At 45.9% G+C, this 16,767-nt stretch overlaps 1 protein-coding gene across 10 annotated transcripts in view; it reads right to left on the bottom strand.

Annotated features, from left to right (window-relative positions):
* The window catches only part of FMR1NB (FMR1 neighbor), a 307,469-nt gene extending 306,304 nt beyond the window's left edge, over positions 1-1,165 (bottom strand). For all 10 annotated transcript variants that reach the window (XM_085006510.1, XM_085006507.1, XM_085006505.1 and 7 more), the window contains exon 1: positions 793-1,165. In XM_085006510.1, coding sequence (XP_084862636.1) covers positions 793-1,105 — 313 coding nt within the window. In that variant the 5' untranslated portion in view covers positions 1,106-1,165. The remainder of the gene's footprint in view (positions 1-792) is intronic.
* Positions 1,166-16,767: the final 15,602 nt, after the last annotated feature.

The raw sequence follows: 16,767 nt of genomic DNA, 5'->3' as shown, positions 1-16,767 counted from the left end.
CCCATACGACCCAGCAATTCCACTCCCAGGTACACACCCAAGAGAACAGAAAATATACTCAAAAACATATACATGCATATTCAGAGCCGTATTACTCATAATAGCCAACAAGTGGTAATAAACCAAATGCCCATCGATCGATAAATGGCTAAACACAATGCAGCTTATTCACACCACGGAATAGTATTTGGCCATAAAAAGGAATGAACTACCGATACATAGGCTACAACATGCCCACATCCTGAAACCATTATGCCAAGTAAAATAAGCCAGACACAAAGGACAAATAATATTTGTTCCCCTTTATAGGAACAGGCCATAGAGACGGAAGCAGCGGGGGGGGGGGGGTGCGGGCAGGGGCAGGGAAATGAGTAATCGCATTCGTGAGGTGGGTTTGAAATGGAGGTGACGAACATACTTTGGAACTAGAGAGAGGTGGTGGCTGCTCAACGTTTAAACATACTAAATGCCACTGAATTGTTCACAACAAGAGTTAATTTTCGGTTTTGAGAATGTCGCCTCCATTTTTTTTTTTTTTTTAAAGCCAGGAGGTGAGGCGGGTAGGGTTTTGTTAGGGAAAGTGAGGGGGGAACGGCTTTCTGAGGAGTGGGTGCTTCCGAAAGGAGATGAGGAGGCAGCAGTTTGCTGTCGGACCTGAGGGCAGAGGCGGAGGGAGCGATCGTGGGCCTTCGCACCACCCGCAAAGCCCCCCACCCCTCAATTCGGCGCCCTCCCCTCCCCTCCGCTCCCCCTGAGGGGCCCTGGCCCAGGGTCCCCAAAGCGGGCGCTCACCGGGACTCAGGTAGTAGTACAGCAGCAGCAGGCCCCAGAGGCCCAGCAGGAGCAGCCCGAAGCGCTTGTAAGCCCACATCCTCAGCAGAGAGTGGCGCGTCTCGGCCTGCAGGCCGCGCAGAGACGCCTGCCAGCTGGGCTGAGGCGTCGCCGCCGCCATGACGGCCTGGCGCCCCGTGCCGCTGCCCCCGGGGTGCGACCCCACAGCCGCATTGCATCCCGGCTCACAGTGGAACACCCTGGAGCGCGGCCCCCGCAGCCCCCGGGTCTTTGAGCGGATCCTCCCCCGCATCAATCGCCCCTCCGAAGGCATAGCTCAAGGTTCCGGCCACACTGAGAGGCTCCCTCACCAACGGTCGCCTAGAACCCAGAAGCCTCTCGGGCGGGGACGCTTACGTGACCCCACCCCGCAGCACGTGCGGCCCTCGTGGCCAGGCCCCGCCCCTTTCCCGAGGCCTGCTGGGAGACTTGGGTCCCCGCGCCCCTGCTCAGGGCCTGGCCCTTGCAGGACCGGGCAGATCATGTTGAATGAATGAATGAATGGGGCCCTGAGGCCCTGCTCCAGTAGCGGGACTGCTGTCACCCACTGACAAAAGGGCCTCGCTGGAATTCACACTCCAGCCCTGGCTGCAAATTCCTCCTCAAATTCAGTCCTCTGACACCGTTGTCGCCCCCGTGGTCACCATAGTTAGTCACTGCAGCTGGCCGCAGTAGCTGCTGGCCAAATGTGGCTATATAAGTGTAACTTTTCATGAATTAAAATTAAATAGAATTAAGAAGTCACTTCCTCAGTCCCAATAGCTCCGCAGCAAGTGCTCCATAGTCACACGTGGCTCAGGTGATATCGGGTATCAGTGCGAATGTGGAGCATCTCCATCAAAGCAGAACGTTGTGGTGGGCAGCACTGGATGCTGATAGTGAATATGGTAGATGTTCAACAGGTTGCCAGTACATCTTAGTAGGAGGTTTTAAATGGAACAAAGTGGTATTTGCCTTCAGAGACCTTAAGGCTGATTTACAAGTAAATGAAACAGTAGGACAATATGAGAACAAAGATTGTGTGAGGAACACAAAAAAGGGTGACTCAGAACACTTAGTTTTGATTCTCATCACTTGTCACCAATAAATTGGGTGGCCCTAAGTACTTTCCTTCTGCTGTGTCTCAGTGATACCTGGGTGAAACATAGAAGTTAGCATTGTCTCGAAGCCCCCTTTCAGACTCTAAAATCTGACCCTTGGGCAAAATTCCATTAGCTGTCTTGTTTTGGGCAACCCTGCGAAAGCACCTTTAGGGATGTGAAAACTACCCCCTTGAACTGTATTTCCATCCTTTTTTTTACTACATTTTACTGGGGCTTCCCAAATGGTTGCCTAGTAGTTGTATTCCATTGTTCTTATGGTTCTTTGAAATGTTAATAAACATTCCATAGGGGGAAGGGGGAAGGGAGTTTTCCTATGTAAATAATTCTTGAAATTTAGCAGACTCCATTCTGCCCCCACATCCAGGAGCAATTCATAATGCTCTTTAGTTTATTAAAGGATCTGGAAGAGGGGGAAAAAATCTGCTTTCCTTTCCTTTTATCTTTTTGTAATCTTTTTTTTTTTTTTTTTTTTTTTTTTTTTTTTTTTTTTTTTTGCCTCAGCCTTTCCAAAACTAATTTGAAATCATTGCCTTCAACCATGAGGAACAGAGAGGTGTCTGAGATTTTACTGTGCTTCTGAATAACAAGGCACCCTGCCACAATTTCATAAATGCTGGCAGAAGATGGAGGACTACTGGGTCGGAGACAAAGGACAAAAGAAACTCAAGAGCCCCATGAACAATTGCCTCCCAAGAGCAACCTTGTTCATGTCACAGGACCCATGGAAAATATCATCTGACCAGGCACCACGCTGCAGCCCTGAGGGCTCAGGGATTAAGCTAGAGACAGGTTGAGAACTCAGTTTTCTACCTCCTCATGGGTTGTGCTTTCAGAGGCTAAGCTTTCCCTTCTGCGAATTATGGGCTGTGGACATCCTGATCATGAAGATTCTTTCCAGCTCTGGCTTGCTATGACTCGTACTTGACTGTAGCTGTTGGGGTTGCTGTGAACAGGCAAGGCATGGTACTTCTGCAACAGTGCAGTACTCCTGAGCAATTCACATTATGCAGCTAGAAACCCAAGTTACCAACACAAACTCAGGGGGACAAAATCCCTAAGATTAAGCCTGAGCACTCCATGGTTTACAGATTCGAGATCAAGGCCACAAAAATCCACGTGAAGTATCCCTTTTGTAGATTATCAGGTGTAGATTTAAAGTCTGCTCTGGCTTTCCTCTTTCAACCCATAGTTTCAAGGACATTCAAATGATACTAGTAAACCCAGACCTAATTAGTGAGGAAAATCTGCATGGGCATGAGTACAAGAACTGCTTCACTAGATGGTGCGTGCCACTGCTCAAAATGTAACTACCATTCTTGTGGCAACTTGAGAAGGTACACTATTTTTAAAATATCATTACTGTCAGACATGAAAAGACATTCAACCTCAGGTAATCAGGGGAATGCAAATTAACCAACAATGAGATATCATTTTATGTTCTTTGGATTAGCGAAATGTAATAAATATTCACAAGAATATACAGAAATAGGACCTCAGTCGTTGCTGGTGGAGGTACAAAATGGGTACAACCACTTTAGACAGCAATTGGACAGCACCTTGTAAAGTTAAATATTCATATATTCTGGGACACAAAAATTCCATGTTTAGCTATCGATCCAGTTACCCATCTGTACAAAAAGATATGTAAAAGAGAATTGATTGTTATAATGAAAACAGCGTAAAAGATGCCTCAGTGGAAAAATGGAAGCAAATTGTTGTTCATTCCTGTACTAATACGTAGTACTTAATGAGGACCAGAATCAATCACTTTAGCCGACATACTAATTCTCTCTCTTTCTCTTTTATTTATTTATTTTTTTTTTTTGAATCTGCCTAGTGGTATAACTTGTAATTCAGTGGAACCATTGCTGTATTTCCCTCCCCAAGATATTTCTCTTTTGAATAATAAGCTTCTGAAAGAGCAGAAATCAGAGAAAGAGATGCAAAGTGCAAACATTTCTCCAGGTGTGTCATTGAGCATCCTTCTCACCACCATCCCTTACTCCTTACCACATGTCTTCTGGCTCTGGAAGGAACAGTGCCTTATGTTGTTTACTGGCCCTGGTCCAGAGTGCATGACACATCCTGCAAGACAGCGCCCCAAACTCACAGGGTGTTTTCTCCCAGGTGGTGTCATAACTAGGTTTTTAATAGGTGATTTCATTGTTCTATAAAGTCAACTTTTTTTACAGCACTGTTTTTGGGTTTTTTTGTTTGTTGTGGTTTTTTTTTTTTTTTTTGCTCTTTAGGGCCACACAGGCGGCATACGGAGGTTCCCAGGCTAGGGGTCTAATTGGAGCTGTAGCTGCCGGCCTACGCCAGAGCCACAGCAACACAGCATCCAAGCCGTGTCTGCGACCGACACCACAGCTCAGGACAAAGCCAGATCCTTAACCCACTGAGCAAGGCCAGGGATCAAACCTGCGCCCTCATGGATGCTAGTCAGATTTGTTAACCACTGAGCTACAATGGGAACTCCTTTTACAGCATTTTTGAGGTATAACTGATAAATTGTGAGATGTTTAAAGTGTACACATGGTGATTTGATATATATAAATATTGTGAAAGGATTCCCCCCAGCAAGTTAATTAAGACATCAATCACCTCACATATATTTATCTCTTTTTTTTTCCCTTTGGTGAGAACATTTAAGTTCTACTCTTAGCAAATTTCAATTGTACAATACAGTGTTATCAACTATAGTCACCATGTTATACATTAGATTCTCAGGCCTTATTCATCTTATAACTGAAGTCGTGTACCCTTTTACCAACCTCTTCCTGTTTCACCTACCCACCAGCCCCCCACAACCATGTTTCTACTCTGTGTTTGAGTTTCACTTTATTTTTATGTATTTATTTATTTATTTGCTTTTTAAGGCCACACCCAAGGCATATGGAGGTTCCCAGGCTAGGGGTCCAATCAGAGCTGCAGCTGCCGGCCTACACCACAGCCACAGCCACAGCAACTCAGGATCCGAGCCGTGTCTGCAATCTATACTGTGGCTCATGGCAACGCCGGATCCCCAACCCACTGAACAAGGCCAGGATTGAACCCACATCCTCTTGGACCCTAGTCGGATTCGTTCCTCCTCACTTTATAGAAAAAAAATTTTTTTAGATTCCATATATGAGTCATGCCACACAGCATTGTCTTACCTCACTTAGCATAATGCCCTCAACTTCCATCCATGTTGTCACAAATGGCAGGTTTCCTTTTTTCTTATGGTTGAATAATATTCCTGTGTGTGTGCGTAGCACATCATCTCTGTCCATACATCAGCTATGGACACTCAAGTTGTTTCCATGTCTTAGCTATTATGAATAATGCTGCAATGGACACAGGAATGCAGATATCTTTTTAAGACCCTGTTTTCATTTCATTTGGACGTGTACTCAGAAGTGGATTGCTAGATTGTATGGTAGTTCTATTTAAACCCATTTTTTCTAGGTTATATGCCATGTGGTAAAACTAGTGAAGCAATGGCCTCAGTCCATTGTTGCACATCTATTAGGGAAAAATGAGTTCCTTTGTTGGAGGCAATGTTGTGTGCAGTACAATGGTGTATATAAGGTATTGAGTAAACCTTTGGGTGATAGGGCTAGAAAAGGTGTAGTGGGCAGGAAAGCAAATCCAAATTGGAAGGAGAATCTATTTGAATAAAGAAAACCATCACTGCCCATTCACAAATAGAAGGAATCCAGTGTGATCAACCTGTCTCAAGTTGTCTGGATGGTACCCATAGTATATGATACCGTATCAGGGGCCCAGGATTGATGGCTGCTGCTGGTAAAGTGGGCATTCGAGCAGCAGTGGTAGTCAGTCTTGGTGAGAAGTCCATATTATTGAGCCATACATAACCTTCATCTCTTCCGCTATGGCCACTTTGACTGTCCTCCATTGCGTTAGGTCACCTATTTATTTAGCCATTCTTCTACAAAGAGAAATTTTCCATGAATATTCATATGCAAGAAAGTATTAACACACTCTATTTTAGGTCATTTCACATACCTCTTCCTCAACTTTCCTTGTCATCAATCCTCCAAACTTGCTTCTTCCAAGACCCTGACCATCCAAAGGCAATAGTAGCCTCTGCTGGGAATCAGCATACATACTTGCCGCTGCCCTTCTTTCCTTCCAGGCAAACAGGACAACTGCTCAAAATTCCGCCCAGCAGGGAATTTTCCCTTCTCCTCCATTCTATTGATTCCTCACCTATGAGTAGAGCTGTAATGTCACAACAGTCCACTTACTCCCAAGAGAAAAATATCCTCTCCTTTTCCTCTGATCACTGTTGCCTTTGGAGGAGCTGCAGTCAGCATGCTTGTGTAAAAGGATGAAGTCAACAAGGAGGATGGCAGAAGAGAGACCCTGGAAGAACCTGGATCACCAAACTTGACTCCTCTTGGAATTTCCAATTACATGAGATAATTATCTTTCTTAACACTTTCTTTTTTATCACTTTGAGTTTGTGTTTCTGTTTCTGGTAGCCAGATGCTTCCTAAGTAATAGAATTATCCAACCTATCTACCTAGAAAGGGTAACAATGTGCACCACTTGACCACAGAGCCCTAATTCAATGGTATTAATAGGAAAGATCCCATATTTAAATACCGTATAGATATAACTACATATGCAGAGATCTGTGTTAAGTACCTGTTCAGTGAATGAAGGAACAAATGGATAAGTAAATATTTTCAGCAGCTGATGCTGTAAGCACAAATCTCTGTTCCTTACTCTCTGAATCAGTCAGGGTATAGCTACAGGTAACAGGAACCCATTTTAGTTAGTTGGCATAAAAAAGGATTTAAGATAGGAAAATCAGTGATTACCAAATTATAGGAAGGACTGGAGGAGCAGGTTCTCAGCTGGGCCTCCAGGAAAGATTTCTAGAGCACTGTAAAGTGACTCCCTGAAGAAACAGGTGGCCTAGCAAAGCCAGGGCAATGTGAGCAATTGACTCTGGGTGTAAGGTAACCAGGGGGTTGGATGCACCATCTTTCAGAAAGAAGAACTGTTACCTTTCCTCTTTCCCTCGGGGAAGCTACAGGTCTCTTACTAGGCTGTAAGAGCAGGGATCGTGTTTGTCTTGTTTATCGATATATTTTTAGTACCTATACTGTGAGCAGCACATAATAGCCACTGACTAGATCTCTTTAATGGATAATTGCTATGACAAAGAACAATCCTCCCGTCCTTTTAATCCTCATGCCGTTGGCTAAATGTAGGCATTCTCCAAGATTTAGCCCACTGCCACCTATTTCGTGTGCTACCTAGTTTTTTCCTAAGGGATGCATTTACTTCCATTTCCTCAGAGATCACCTCTGTGCCAACGATGCTTTCATCTTTGTATCTTTAGCCTTGCTCCTGTCCTGAGCTCCTACCTAGAGGTCAGTCAAGCAAGTTCAATGTTCTGCCTTCTATGAGAACCAGGTGGAGTAAGTCAGAGGCTCTGGTTTCTGGAGCCTCCAGCCTAGTGCGAGAAGCAGGTGTGTAAAATACAGTAATAACACAATGTGATGAATGCCCTCAAAAATGAAGGTATGAGCGAGTTTTGGCTGTGGCTCATTGGGTTAAGTACCCCACTTTGTCTCTCTGTGAGGATGTGGGTGTGATCCCTGGCCGGCTCAGCGGGTTAAGGATCTGGTGTTACACACGGCTCAGATCCGGTGTTGCCATGGCTGTGGCACGGGCCTCAGTTGCAATTATGATTTGACCCCTAGCCTGGGAACTTCCATATGCCACATGTGCGGCTGGAAAAAAAAAAAAGAAAACAATAAATAAAGGTATGAGCCCTGCTGTAGGAACACAGAGGAGAGGGCATATAATTCAGCCTAAAGTTGTCAGTGAGAGCTACTGAGAAATGACATTTAATTTGGGCTCGGAAGATTGAATTGAAAATGTTCAGGTAAACAAGACAGGAAAGGTGTTTTTCATGGAGGAGTAGGAACAGAGACTCAGAGGAATAGAAGGATGTGATAGATACGGTATGTGTGGGAATCAGGGATAAATATTCCACTACAACTAAAAGTACGTCCAAACGTGACCTTTAAATGTTTCCTCCCAAACCAGTACCTCCTCCTGACTTCCGTTTCCCTGTGGGTCCTTCTCCTGATCCCTTGGACTTAAGACCTCTGGGTCACCTTCGACTCTTTTATCCCTCTTTTCCCATGGGATGCCTGTTGATTTTGCTTCAAAATACTCCAAAGTTTCCTTTCCTTCTTCTATTCTTAATTCAAAAGTCCTAGCTTGGACCCTCATTGCTTTTTTCCTTTGACCAGAAATAGCTTTCCAATTGGGTTTCACAGTTCCAATCCACCCTAACTGCGGCTACGTGATTCTTCTTACTTAAAAACCTCTGCAGGCTCCCTGACGTCTACAGGATAAAAGATGATGAGAAATCTGCTCCCTCCACAGGAAGCAGTGTCTCTCGTTGGCATTTTTTTCAGTCTCCACCCCCTGGTTTTCCTGCAGGTCTGACCGCTGTTTTGCTCAAGGTCCTTCTCTTTCCTTCCTCGCTCTACACCGTTTCTGCAAATGACCCCATGCACTCCTGCAGCTGACCTGCCGGTAAATCTCGATGAGTTATAAAATTAGAGCTTAAATCTGTCTTCTGAACCCCACTTAAGCATCTCTGCTGGGATAACGCACAAGCACTTAAAACTGTTCACATCCAAAATTGAATGATAATCCATCACAGGCCTGGACTTTCTCCACCGTTCTTTATCTTAACTGGCAGTACGAGCTTTTATCCAGTTACTCAAGTGGAAAATCTGAGATTTCTTCCTTGATTCCTCCATAGTCTTCAATTCCCATTCATTCGGTGAGCAAGAGCTCTCTATTCTAGCTCTGAAACTATGTATGATGGTTTGTTTTATGTGTCAACTTGGCCAGGCTGTAGAGTGTAGTCATCCAACCAAAACACTAGTCGGGCATTGTTGTGAAGGTATTTTAAAGCTGTGCTTAACACTGATAATTACTTGACTTTAAGCAAAGGGCATTATCCTCAGTAAACTGAGTGGGCCTTATCTAATTATTTAAAAGACCCTAATAGCAAAACTGAAGTTTCCCTGAAGATGAAATTCTGCCTCAAGATGGCAGCATCAACTCTGGCCTGAGTTTACAGCCAGACAGGCTGCCCTGTGAATTTTGAACTGCTAGCCCCCGTAATTGCATAAGCCAATTCCTTAAAGCAAATGTTTACCTATTTTATATATCCCACTGCTTTTATTTCTCTGAAGAACCCTGACTGATACATGATGTCTCTATTCCATCCACTGCTGTTTCCGTGCTCTCCCAACTCATTCCCCCTGGACTCCTAAGACAGCCTTGACATCTCTGACTTGTGGTCTTGCCCACTTCAGTGCATTCACCACACTGGGACCACTGTGCATTTGTCAAGACATAAACACGATCATCACTGTCCTGCTTAATACCTTTCGACAGCTTCTGTTTGTCCTGACAACCCAAACTCCTTTCTGCAACTCAGGAGAGCTCACCTGATCCGCATCTCACTTACCACCCCGCCTTGGCCCTCCTCATTCATATTTTGCAGCCACAGCAAACTTGCCCAGACTCCTAATGCTCTCTTCTGCCTCTGCAAGTACTCTGTCCCCCACTTCCCCTTAGCTAACTCCTCATCCTCCTTCGGCCTCATCTTAAACATCACTCCTTCAGGAGAACTTTCTCGACCCTCTGACCAGATGAGATCCTCTTCTTCTACTTTCCTATAAGCTTCTGTTATAACATCCTTGATTCCATGGTCTTTGAGTGGGAAAAGTCAAATTCACAGTTAATTCGGAGAAAGATCTGCTCCATGTTCACCTCTTCCCACTCACTGGGAGCTCTCGCAGGACAGGATGGATTCCAGTAGCCATACGTCTTCCTAGTGGCTTTTCTTTGTTTACATTGGGCTGCATTTCCTGTGAAGCAAACATGCTTCCAAACCTTCCATCCAATTTTACCACCTCATCAACAAGGTGGGAGAATGAAGAATCTGTTTTTCCCTATCTGGACTTGGTGTGGGACACCAAAGTGTCTAGAAAAGCTCCTAATTCTTCAGGGTTTATGAGGGTGGCCAAAGATAATAAAATGCCCATCTTGGTGCCTTACAGCAGCACAGGTTGATTGCTCGCTCATGCTACCTGCCTGACACAGGTTGGCAGGGATTCTCTGCTCATTGCCACCACTGAACCTTGGCCAGGGAGGCTGCCATCTCACCTTGAGCTTCCAGATTGCTGAATTTTTTTCCCCTATTTGTGTCAGGGAAGGGAGCATGGAGAATCACAGCACCTTGGCTCTTCAATGCTTTGGCCAGAAAGGACATATAGCCTTTCTCTTTCCAGCTCATTGGCCAAAGGAAGTTACAGGGCTATGCATTGCTCGAGGGAGGCATGTGCCTGGAAGAAAGAAGAACTGGGAAATTTGGTGAGCTCTAGAAACTTCTAGCACCGGCATGATTACTAAGGGCTATCCTTGGAGTTGCTATTGCGGCTCAGCAGGTTAAGAGCCCGATACTGTGTCCATGAAGACGCAGGTTCGATCCTGGCCTCTCAGTGGGTTGAGGATCTGGTGTTGCTGCAAGTTGTGGCGTGGGTAGCAGATGTGGCTCAGATCCAGTGTTGCCACAGCTGCAGCTCAGATTCGACCCCTAGCCTCCTGGGAACTTCCATATGCCACAGGTGCTGCTGTGAAAAAAGAAAGAAAAAGAAAAGAGCTATCCTTTATTGAGGATGGGCCTCTTGCTTAGCACATTACATTCATCCTCCTTCTTGGCCTCGGGTAAGTGTGAGTATCTCCATTTTTAGGAGAATCTGAGCTTCAGAGATATTGTGTGACCTTTCTAGGCTAAGTGTGATGTTTAAGCTGGGATCTGAGCCTCTGACCATTGACTGGCAGTCAATGATGCCTCTCTGTCCCCACACACCTGGCAGGTGAGTCTGGCCCTTCTGCCAACCACTACTGCATAGCCTACACTACGCCATAGTACTCAATATCCTTTCTCGAACCCTGTGCTTTTGTAGCCATAACGCTCTTGTCCTGGCCAAAGTGGGAAAAGTGTATTTTGGCAAAAACTCCTCTTCACTCCTTGCGATCCAATTGTAACCAAATCTCGCCACGAAGCTTCTCCTGAATTCCCCTTGCGGAATTCATTGCCCTACCTGCAGCTGTACTCAGTTCAAATCCCTAGCTGGATATTCATCACATGGATTTATCATTATCTGCTAATCTTCTTATTTCTTCCATTAGACTGTGGCTCCTTGAACAGGGGAGCCACGTCCAATTCTTCTCTGTGTTCACAGCACAGGGGCAGAATAGCTTCAAGGCGGCCAGCATTGGTAAGACATACGTGCCAGACATGGGCCTAAGGGCTTTACATGTGGTCACTAATTTCACTCTCATACCATTTCTATAAGGTCGGTCCTCTTATTAACCTCATCCATTTTTACTGATAAGGAAATGTAACCTATAGAATATTTAAATAATTCTCCCTTAGTCTCATAAGTAGTAAATGGCTGTGCTGAGATTAGAACTCAGGGAGTCGGAGTTCTCCTTTGTAGCTCAGCGGAAATGAACCCGACTAGCGTCCATGAGGATGCAGGTTTGATCGCTGACTTCGATCAGTGGGGTCAGGGATCTGGCGTTGCCATGAGCTGTGGTGTAGGTCGCAGACATGGATGGGATCCTGCGTTGCTGTGGCTGTGGCGTAAGCCGGCAGCTGTAGCTCCAATTCGACTCCAGCCTGAGAACTTTCATGTGCCGTAGGTGCAACCCTAAAAAGCAAAAATAGAAGCAAAAAAGAGAAAGAACTCAGGGAATCTAACCCCAGAGCTTCATCATGCTTGACCGCTATGCTACTGCTCAGAACTTCTTCCAGCTCACATCGGAGCCCTTTGCTCCTACATACATCATGTATTTCCTAAAAACAAAACAAAACAAAACAAAAAAACCCAAAAAGAACATTATCTTACATATGCATGGTACAATTATCAAAACTGGGAAATCGACATTGTCTATGTAATCTGCAGAATTTATTCGTAGCCAGACTTCCCAATCATGTTCCTTCTAACAAAAGACAGTGGCATTTTCTGGTCCAAGAGCCAGTCTCTGATCACACATTGCATTTAACAGTCATGTCTTTTTAGTATCATTTGTTCGGAAACAGTTCCTCAGTGTTTGTCTTTCGTGACCTTGATAATTGTGAGGAGTCCAAACCATTTCTTTGGTAAAATATCCATTTATCGAGCTTGTCTGATATGGCCACGTGATTAGATTCAGCTTATTAACTTGTTCGGCTGGAACACTACCAAGTGTGCAGAGCCCTTCTCAGGGCACCATACAAGGAAGCACCTATCGATCTGCCCCCGGAATTATCTTTTCTTTTATGCACATTTTTCTGTCTGCCAGTGTGTTTTTCTTTTGTGTCTCCAGCATCAAATACACTGCCTGATTCATGGTATATGTTTAATAAACGTTCGTTTAATGAATAAATCTAAAAGAAACCTGTTGCTCAAGTCAAAACCCTGCAAATCATAACGGTGGTTTCTCCCCTCTCATTGCCCCCACAGGTGATAATCACCAATTCCCACGGATTCTGTCTCCTAAATATCGTAGCAATGCCCCCCTTCTCCATTCTCACCGCCGTCGCACTGGCTCATGCCAACAACCGGGCCTCCCTGCCTCCAGTCTGTAATCTGTCTTTGGGAAGGTGAGTTAAAGAAAACACCACTAGGTCCTGGAGGATGGAGACAATAATAAGTTTAATTGGGGTAACTTCTAAGCCCAAGTGTTAGTAGGATGATATACGTGGTCTCATGTTCTATTACTTTCACAGTGAAGCCTGCCTTCCCCTTTGGGGACAGAAATGGATTGGATTTTTCAGTGGGGTTTCTAGAGTTGGCGAGAAGGGCAAAGAAGACGCTGTAAAACCAGGAAGGTGCTAAAGAAGAATACAAAGCTCATCGTGAGAACTGTCAGTTCTCCGAAACCTCCAGTCATGGACTCCAGGCCAAGCCAGGAGGGAAAGATCCCAGGGCTTGCATGGGGAGTGGTTTAGAGCCATGTGGCTAGCTTCTACACGTGCTGTTGGACAGCTCCGCTTGCAGTGAGGTATTCAGCCAGAAGCAGCTGGAGCTATTGGCCACAGCACACACTTGCCTAGTCAGTAAATAACCCAAAGCCACACAGCCAGCTCAAACAGAGGTCAGAAGTCAAGAATATTTTTGGTAGTAAAACTCCCAGCTATCCCAGGGGAGCCTTAGAAACATCTCAGACCAGGGATCAAACCCAGGCCGCAGCAGTGAAAGCACCAAGTCCTAACCACTAGACCACCAGGGCACTCCCTAGGAACACCTCTTGCTGTGGGGGAAAATCCAGGTAAAACGGTGCTAAACTGTGCCCCTAATGCCCCCAAGGAGAGCCTGCTGATGGCACCAGAGGCTGGGGGGATACAGCCTTTGCCCACTGGATCTTTAATTACCCAAGAGTTGTGTGGCTACTGCACAAAGCAGGAGGCAGTGGAGGCAAGGGAGGCGGTATTAGCACAGAGAACACTCATCCTGGAAGTGGGCGGAAAGCACAAAACATTGCTCTGAGTTGGGTCCAAGGTGCTCCTCTGCATCCATTTAGCAGAGACATCACAGCCACCGCTTGCCTTCACTTTTCTGCCCTCATGGGCCCATACCCTGTGATCCATGCAGGAAAATCTTCCCGGCTGCTCACCACGGTCAATGCAAGTTCAAAAAAGGAGGGAAATGACTATTATGTAGTGGGGCGGCCACACAAGGGTGTCACTCCAATCTGTTGTGCGGAGCGTAATTGCCTGACAGCCCCAGGTGCAGCCCTTCTGGATCCTATTCCCTGGGACTATCTCCAGACGATAAGTGAACACAGTAAGGGCACTAATGTACATCTCTTCGTGGCTCAGCGGAAACGAATCTGACTAGTATCCATGAGGATGCAGGTTCGATCCCTGGCCTGGCTCAGTGGGTTAAGTGAGGATACGGCATTGCTATGAGCTGTGGTGTAGGCTGCAGATGTGGCTTGGATGTGGCATTGCCGTGGCTGTGGCCGCCAGCTGTAGCTCTGATTCGACCCCCAGCCTGGGAACCTCCATATGCCGCAGGTGCAGCCCTAAAAAAAAAAAAAAAAAAAAAAAAAAACCAAAAAAACCGAGGTGATTTTGGCTCAAGAAACGCCCATCCATCTGACTGCAATGCACATTATGATCTAAGATCCTCCTTACCCAATCCTCCCTCTTCTTTTTCCTTTACAGATGTTAGATCTGCATCACGGTCTGAAGTCTCTCTTGATCTTCTCTGCCATGTGGGAAAGGTAGTCAGAGCCTTAAATCTGATTGAAAGATGTGGACAGCAATCCTATACCTAGAGAGCGTGTCTGAACTAGGTAGGGGCAGGGGGCATATGAAGTATATCTGCCAGTATGGGCCCCTCCTGTCTTGTGTGGGTTCACCAGTTTCACCTTGAATTACATACTCGTGTAGCTGTCATTGGATGCAGAGTCTGCAGGTGCCAGCAGCTTCTTTGTATGTCAAATGACAATCCTTCCTGGTGGTTTTGTTACTGTGGTAGCTCTGAATATGGATCCAGTAGGTCACTGTGGCTACGATGGCCTTCTCATTGCAGATGCTTTGTTTTGCTCAAATACATATGTAACTTATGACTTAAGCTTACGGGTGCGTTGCATTTGTTTCTAAATGATGTCTTTCTAAATGTCTTGTCCTGGGGTAGCTTAATGACCTGACAAAAGAGTGAGGCCATCAGCAGCAGCCCATGAATCTATGTAAAGGTATGCTTCATTCAGGGAGGAGCGGGATACTTTAATATCACAAAAAGCACCACTTGAAGTTACATCCATTGTTCAGAGCAGCCAATGCCATGGGTTGTCCTCATATAACAAAGGGCTTAGCAGTAGCCATCAGTGAAACAGGCAGGCTTCCTTGTTTGGTACCAAGTCTCAAACTTGAGGTCGACATCAAACCAGCAGCTCAGGCAAAGCGGACAATAGGGCCATCTCAGTACCTATGGGGTGAGCAGCCACCTGTTCTTGCAGTTGGCTTGACCTCCAGTTGGATGTGCCATTTCCATTTTTTCTTTTTGGCCTGTTGCATTTTGCCCATTGTAAAGCTACTGTCAATTATAAAGTTCCAAGCCATCTTTCCATACTCTGCTCTGGCGCTGGGATCCCTCCTTTGCCAGTGCTGTCTTTTAGGTTCTGCCAGTAAGAGGCTCTAGAGGGAGACTGGAAGACCGTGGTTCTTCGCTCTGGCAGGTATAGCTCACTCCAGGAGCAGTGGCTGAATCCAATTTCCATTCTCCCCTGCCCCATGCCCCTCGCAAAGCCAGCATCATCATGTCTCCTCAGAGACACCAGCATCAGCCAGTTGGCTGGCACCCCATCCTGAGTGGTCTCTCAGCCACATGGGGGTCTGCCTGCATACTGCCAAGGTGTCAGTAGCAACTGATAAAGCCCCTTTCCTAGAGATCTGGGTTTTAACTGTGTGGGCCTTGTTTTGAGCTTTTGGGTTCTCATCGTCCCAGCCTCATCTCTCTGTTCCCCCAGGCCTCAGGATGGTGAATGCTTCCTGCAGAACCCACCTCTGTGGAACCTTAATGCTCCTGTTTCGCATTTTCAGTCCTTTAATATGTTGGACCAATCGCTATGTTAAATTCTGTTAAAAATAATGCCATTTGCAGCAACATGGAGGGAACTAGAGACTCATCCTGAGTGAAATAGGTCAGAAAGACAAATACCATATGACGTCACTTATATCTGGAATCTAATACATGGCACAAATGGACCTTTCCATAGAAAAGAAACTCATGGACTTGGAGAACAGACCTGTGGTTGCCAAGGGAGAGGGGGAGGGAGTGGGAGGGACGGGGAGCTTGGGGTCAGTAGACGCAAACTATTGCACTTGGAGTGGATAAGCAACGAGATCCTGCTGTGTAGCACTGGGAACTATGTCTAGTTGCTTATGATGGAGCATGGTAACGTGAGAAAAAAGAATGTACATATGTATGTGTGACTGGGTCACCTCACTGTATAGTAGAAAATTGACAGGACACGGTAAACCAGCTAGACTGGAAAAAACAAAAATCATTAAAAGGCTAAAGCAAGAAATAAACAAGTTCTCTGTTAAAATCACTGGGGTGAGTTCGGTTTCCTCGACTGGACCATCACTGCTACATCCATCTCAGGGAACTCAGCCGAGGAACAAGCCGCGGCAGAATGGGCATGTTGGATCTGAGAGTCCTACTTTGCCCTTCAGTGAGACGATCTGTTCCCAGGGCCAATAACTGTCGTTCAAGAGGCATGTAACATTCAGTAGCGGTGAGATGACCTACCCCTAATCTTGGCGGGGTCTTCTTGCCAGAGACACAGATGGCAGACTGGTCACAGGCACTTAAAACTCCATGGGATCAGAATGAGTTGGGGGCAGGGAGGGGCAGGTATTGTTTTACTGCCGCCTGATTTGCTTCAGTGGCTTCTTACTATTGGGGTCCTCAATCAAATCCGGCGACTCATCTGGTGACTTACAGATTCTTTTAAAAAATATTTATTTATGTGTTTACCTATTTATCTTTTTTGGCCACCCCGCAGCACATGGAGTTCCTGGGCCAGGCAGGGATCAGATCCCGGCCCCAGTTACGACCTAGGCCACAGCTGCGAGGACACAAGATCCCTAACCTACTGTGCTGAGCCAAGGATCAGACCTGCGTCCCAGCGCTCCAGAGACATCGCTGATCCAGTTGCACCACAGCAGGAATGTCAAGTTAGCAGATTCTTGAGTAACATACCCAAAGAGACCAAG

Source organism: Sus scrofa, chromosome X (assembly GCF_054392235.1).
Source record: "Sus scrofa isolate SSC_HxYL_T2T_F1_AM1 chromosome X, Sscrofa_HxYL_maternal_Yorkshire_Landrace_v2.0, whole genome shotgun sequence".
NCBI lineage: Eukaryota > Metazoa > Chordata > Mammalia > Artiodactyla > Suidae > Sus > Sus scrofa.
The sequence above is the reverse complement of the archived record's forward strand: the minus strand, read 5'-3'. Positions and strand labels throughout refer to the sequence as shown.